The sequence below is a fragment of the Pangasianodon hypophthalmus genome, chromosome 6 (genome assembly GCF_027358585.1).
Source record: "Pangasianodon hypophthalmus isolate fPanHyp1 chromosome 6, fPanHyp1.pri, whole genome shotgun sequence".
Lineage (NCBI taxonomy): Eukaryota > Metazoa > Chordata > Actinopteri > Siluriformes > Pangasiidae > Pangasianodon > Pangasianodon hypophthalmus.
Window position 1 is genome coordinate 30,688,476 of NC_069715.1, and position 6,588 is coordinate 30,695,063.

Consider the following 6,588-nt stretch of genomic DNA (forward strand, 5'->3'; position numbering starts at 1 on the left):
GAAAACACTATTCATAAATAATGATGCTTTAATTATTATTATTCTTTAAACCATAGATTTAAGAGAGAAAAAGAACATTTGCACAAAGCGCTCGGAGTTTTTAATGCATGAAAGATGTTGTATAAATAAAGATTATTATTATTATTATTATTATTATTATTATTAATATTATTAGACTAAACCACAAACAGTCTAATACAGAAAATATACTTAGAAGGGCATGAAGCAATAATAATCCAGACCTGCTGACTTTAAGTTATTACACTCTCACACACTCTCACACACTCTCACACACTCTCACACACTCTCACACACTCTCACACACTCTCTCACACTCTCCCACACTCTCTCACACTCTCTCACACTCTCTCACACTCTCTCACACACTCTCACACACTCTCACACACACCTGTCGAGCGAGCCTGTGAGCAGTCGGTTATCAGCGGTGCTCAGACTCACACACACTCACACACACACTCACACACACTCTCACACACTCTCTCACACACTCTCTCACACACTCTCTCACACACTCTCTCACACACTCTCTCACACACACTCTCACACACACTCTCACACACACTCTCACACACTCTCACACACTCTCACACACTCTCACACACTCTCTCACACACTCTCACACACACTCTCACACACACTCTCACACACACTCTCACACACACTCTCACACACACTCTCACACACTCTCTCACACACTCTCTCACACACTCTCTCACACTCTCTCTCACACTCTCTCTCACACTCTCTCTCACACTCTCTCACACACTCTCTCACACACTCTCTCACACACTCTCACACACACTCACACACACTCTCTCACACATTCTCTCACACACTCTCTCACACACTCTCTCACACACTCTCTCACACACTCTCACACACACCTGTCGAGCGAGCCTGTGAGCAGTCGGTTATCAGCAGTGCTCAGACACGCACACGTGACGGTTTTGTGGTGATTCTTCAGAGAGACGAGCGGCTGACCTCCTTTCAGCAAATCCCACACTTTCACATACCGACCTCCTGTTTAACACACACACACACACACACACACAAACACGCGTGCACACACACACACATTTTATTTTTTAAAAAGTAAAACCAATAAAAAGTTAAAGGTCACACCTCAACATGGGTTTTTACAGAGTGTTTGATGTGGCTCTGATACACACCTCTTCATTAAAATTAATTAATAACACACTAAAATACGTGATGATAATGATGAAGAATTATTATTATTATTATTATTATTATTGTTGTTGTTCTGAGTTACCTGTGGACACCAGTAAAGCCTCAGAGGGGTAGAGCAGCACACACTCGACAGGATGTCCGTGCTGAAGCGTCATCACGCTTCCCCCTAACCGAACGTCACACACCTTCAGCGTGTGGTCATAGGAACCTGTCGGAGAGGAGATTAGTGTTACTGAGCTCAGGACCAATCACAAACCTGCGTTCACACACTAGCAAGCGTCTAGTCTAATCTAATCTAATCTAATCCGAGAGCTAAAAGCAGAAAGCCGAGCATGTAAAACAGAAATCACACTGATTAGCGCGTTATTAATATTAATTTGTGCTTAACTAGCTAGCGTTACATGTTCGCGAACTGGAACTGAACTGGAACTCGATACCGGTGATGAAGACGTCGGGGTTGAGTTTGCTGGCGGTTGCAGCTCGGATGTAATCGCTGTGTTCGGTGTAAGAGCTGAGTTCTGCTCCACTCGCCACGTCCCAAACCCGACACGACAAATCGTCAGAACCCGATAACACACGATAACCATCGGACAGGAACGAGGTGACGTGTACCGCCCTGAGAGAGAGAGAGAGAGAGAGAGAGAGAGAGAGACAGAGACAGAGAGAAAACGACAGCGAAAGAGAGAGACAGAAAAAAAAGAGAGAGATTTATTTTTGACCAATCAGATAGTCATTATAATAAGCTCCGCCCACTGAAGCTCCTGCTACACGGAGAAGCACCAACTCCAAAAGGTTCCTAAAATGTAAAATCAGCTCTGGTTCTGCATAAGGTTCCTGGAAAGGTTCCTGCAGTGAAAAAGCACCTGTACCAGCACCTGTCTCAAACACACACGTACATGCATGTATGCAAACACACACACACACACACATACTTGGTGTGTCCTGTGAACTGGCGGAGAGCGACTCGACCTCCGATGTCGAACAGACGAATGAGTCCTTCTTCACTTCCCGCCACCAGCAGCTGCCCATCGCCACGGAAACTCCCGCCATACGCCGTGTCCCGGAAGCGACTGTAACTGCGCAGCGGCTCCTGAGAGTGAGCGCCGTACACCTGGATCTGAGACCACGCAAAAATTCATCATCACACACAAGGAGGAAACAGAACCGTGAGAAAACTCTACACACTTTACACTTTACACTACTGCGTAAAAAAGCGTCAGAGACTCGGCCGTACTCTGGTGGACGCCGTCACGACGTAATTGTGAGGTGGTTGAGGCGAAAACTCGATTTTTGTGACAGCGCCGAATTCCTTTATCTGCACTGGAGCCTGAGAGAAGAAAAGAAAAGAAACAGTTTTATTTAACACACTCAGCAGCGCAGCTCTGATCAGAATCCTCGACACAACGAAATGATTTTCAAATCAACGCTGTCTTTAATACCTTGTAGTTTTTCCAGTAAAGCGTCTCCTCAGTCACTCGCTCTCCTAGTTTAGGGTACGTCAGGATTTTAGTGGGCTTAAACGAAGCCATGGCAGAGAGCTGACGATCTCTCTAATTTACAAACCTGCAGGATGAAGGGAATAAACTGGGATTAGGGATGCATCCACACTGATACTGATACCAGTTACGGTACTGGTACTGGTCCGAGTCTGTGCTCATTTACTCGGATATTATCTGAAGTAATCCTAAAGTGCACCATCACATGATCTGAAGTATCTCACAATTAACGATCAACGCAGAACCTGCGCTCTCTAACTATTGCTGATTGCGAATATTATCACCTGTGAGGTGAGAAAAAAGGGGGCGTGGCCAGACATACATAACGTATGCTGTGTACGTTACATCGGAAAAATACCGGAAGCTGGTTCAGAGTCGTCTGTAGCTGCATATTTTTATTTTTTATTTGTTTATTCAGTCTTTTTTTTTTTTTTTTGGCTTAATTCCTCATTAAGAACAGGAATGCTGCAGAACTGAAGTCAGGACTGAAAATAAAGTTATTAACTGTAACCAAACACCAAAGTCATTATAAAATGTAAATTATTTTATAGTTTATTGTTTATAAATGTTAGTTATATAAACCACACGTGCGTGTGCGGAGACACTTGTTGTATTCCTGTGCAGTGAAGTCGCTCTGATAAACAACACACTGTTTCATTGTCTCACTGAAATCTCTGCTCAGGTTTTGAGACTGAAGACTTTCACGGCTTTATCGGTTCAGCAGCTCGGATATGAGAAGATAAACTCCAGCAGAGAAAGATGTCGAGTTGCTCTGCTCAAGTCACACAGCAGGTGATTAAGGTTCATACAGGAAACAAATCAGCTGAGAAAAGAAACACGTATCGCGAGATGCAACACGCTTTATTTTTATCGATCATAAAGCTGCAGAGATCTCGTTTCCCTCACAGACGTTTAAATCGTCTGACGTGATGGCGATTGCGAAGGCCGTCCGCCGTCCCAAGCCGAGCGTCGAGCGGTGAAGCGAGCGTGTAGAGAGTGAGCACTTCACTTCTGCGAGCACTGAGCACCGAGATCCAGCATCTCGCTCCTTCGGCTCTGACTATTAACACACTGTTTAACCCTTTCATGCTTAAATTACTTTAAAATGCATTCCTTTCTTCATATATCTTTTAACTTCCTTGTGTTACTTAAAATGCATGTTTTGTGAATTTTGACCTTAAACACTTACAAAGATAAATGTATGGCAGGAACAGCAAAATATTATACCTGAAATTTAAAAACAACAAATCATTCAACGTGTTTATAAATAAATCCTGCTAACATTCAGGTCTAAAGTGTTTAAGGTTCGTGGCCAAAATGTAGAAATGATCATTTATTTAACAAATTATAGCAAGATTCTTGACATTTATGAAATTTAATCAGTTTATATGATGCAGCTGATTTCACACGTAGCAAATCTTCAAACTGTCTGTTTAAAACATTTTAAATAAAAGTTCACTGGACTAAAAAAAATAAGTTTTTTAAATAATTTCTGCATTTATTTTGAATAATAGACTCAAACTTTTTTCATGACACTAGCAGTGCACACACACACACACACACACACACACAATCACTGAGTGCAAAAACACTGTAGTCTTATAGAAAAAATAAAGTTATGAAATGCACTTTTGAGTGTTTTTATTATTTTTATAATCTTATTTTATGATTCAATGGTTTCAGTGACAAACAGCTGATCAGAAATTATAATAAACTATACAATTTTACAATAATTATTTATTTCTATAGAAATGTATTTTTTGTAGATTTTAACTGAAAAAGCATCATAAATTGCAGCACGAGCTTTTTGCTTGCACACATTTAACTTATTACATTTAATATCGCGATACGATTTTCCCCTCAGTATCGCCTCCATCCGCAAATCAGCTTAAATACCGAGACTGCAGTGTGTCTGTAAAACCATCAAAGCTTCCATACGAGAGAAATGTCAGTCATTTTATCCAAAAACATGAAAACCAAAAGATGAAACAGCACATGACCCTATAAACACACACACACACACACACACACACATTTACTACACTGGAAATGAAATATTACAACCAATGCCGCTTTATTAGACAACAAACTTGAATAAAAGCTAAACTAAATTTGGATATAAATCACAATAATGATTATTATTATTATTGTTAGGATCCACGTGAAAATATCTCACAGTCACGCGGAACCGACAGCAAGCCACCGAGCTAAACTGCTAATTCATTTCAAATAAAAAATAAAATAAAATAAAATGAACAAACAAATAAATATCTCCTCACCAAATAGTTTCCTCCTGCTGCACACTGAACGATTTAAAATGTATATATTTTATACATAAGCGTGTTAAATCACGTTGCTTCTACAGCCACAAGGGAGCCACCATTTTGGATCACAAAAGCAGTTCCGTTTTGTATAAAAAACTTTATTGAAATCTCGTTAAACACAGAAAAGGTGTGTTCCAGTGACGCAGTCGCTGCGCAAAATCTTATTTTCGTTTTTTCTCTTTAATTTTTCCTTTTTTTTCTTTCTGTACAAGTAGTTTTATAGTTCACATGATTGCAATTAACAGTGTATAGAGACATTACACAAAAATACCGATTAATAGAGGAATACCAGAGGATAGACAGAATGCTGCGCAGATTGCCTGCATTACTCAAACACTATTACTCAGTTATTATTACTGTGTAAACATCATTCCTAGAACATTATTATGCGTATTATGTCGTGGCAAATACTTCTGCAAATCAGAATAAGAAATATGAGTTACAAAGACAAGGGGTTCTGGATGCCAAAAATCTATAGACTTTACTGAATCAAACAACAAAGCCGAGATGGTCTGCAGAGCATCTGATTTACATAATCATGGCTCATGCTTTTATACAATTCTAAAACAATAATCTCATCGGATGGAGTTTTCTCTCTTTTCTTTTAATCACACACCTGCCTCTCACCACAATTATTTCACTGTCCCCTTATCTTAGTTTTAACCACAGCGAGAGTTCAGTCAATTTATGTTTCAAAAACAACATTAGCCTTCCCCTTAAAAAAACTCCATCTTCAAGGTCACAGCAGTCCGTTCTCACAGAAACATCCCTGCAGGACCACAGGCCTAGAGTCACCCTTCTAAATGTACTAGAAATGGTACAGTGTAGTATATAAACGTAGCTCTAAAAGTTAATACATGAGGTGATTTAAGGTCACTTTTCAATACTGTTGCATAGATACTGATTGATATAATACTGATTAACAAATGATATTGATATAGATAACAGGAAATTCCTCCATAATTACTGCTTCATTAGGCAATGTCATGACTCTTATTAGGTCAGCATTAGATCACTCTCTCATTAGATCACTCTAATACATTATTACTACATTATTACCTAAACAATGGCACTTCGGCATTACCAAATAACATTACTCCACCAGTATCACTGAGGCATTTCCCCCTAAAACAAGAATAACCTTTCAAACGTGTATTTTTAGACTTTTAGACAACATTTCAGAGGAAAACTTCTCACAGGTTCATGTTAATAACATAATTATAGCAATTAATTGTTTTGCCAGTGAAGTCAGATCATACCTTGTACTTCCAAGATATTATAATGTTATTCCAACCTTATTACTCCATTTGAATTGAGATTGTCTCCATTTTATGTAAATTAAATGAGATGCTGTAAAGTGACACATCCTAAAGATTAATTCCAGTAAGTTTGTGTTAAAATTTTGATCCACATCCCAACATTTTCTCTATTCCGAGAGCTTTTTAAACATAGAAGAGAAACTCAGAACTGCAGATATATAAAAATATGATGATGATGATGATGATGGGTTAAATACTTTACCACAGTAGTATGCTGGTCTTAGGCCTCACTCATGCAAT

General features: G+C 39.4%; 1 protein-coding gene across 1 annotated transcript in view; it reads right to left on the bottom strand.

Annotated features, from left to right (window-relative positions):
* Positions 1 to 5,110, bottom strand: part of utp15 (UTP15 small subunit processome component) — a 9,833-nt gene extending 4,723 nt beyond the window's left edge. The window contains exons 1-7 of the mRNA XM_034304969.2: positions 4,985 to 5,110; positions 2,649 to 2,772; positions 2,444 to 2,536; positions 2,142 to 2,326; positions 1,647 to 1,825; positions 1,292 to 1,417; positions 906 to 1,041 (exon numbers count right to left, since the gene is read on the bottom strand). Of these exons, the coding sequence (XP_034160860.2) occupies positions 906 to 1,041; positions 1,292 to 1,417; positions 1,647 to 1,825; positions 2,142 to 2,326; positions 2,444 to 2,536; positions 2,649 to 2,738 (809 nt within the window). The 5' untranslated portion in view covers positions 2,739 to 2,772; positions 4,985 to 5,110. The remainder of the gene's footprint in view (positions 1 to 905; positions 1,042 to 1,291; positions 1,418 to 1,646; positions 1,826 to 2,141; positions 2,327 to 2,443; positions 2,537 to 2,648; positions 2,773 to 4,984) is intronic.
* Between the last annotated feature and the right edge of the window lie 1,478 nt (positions 5,111 to 6,588).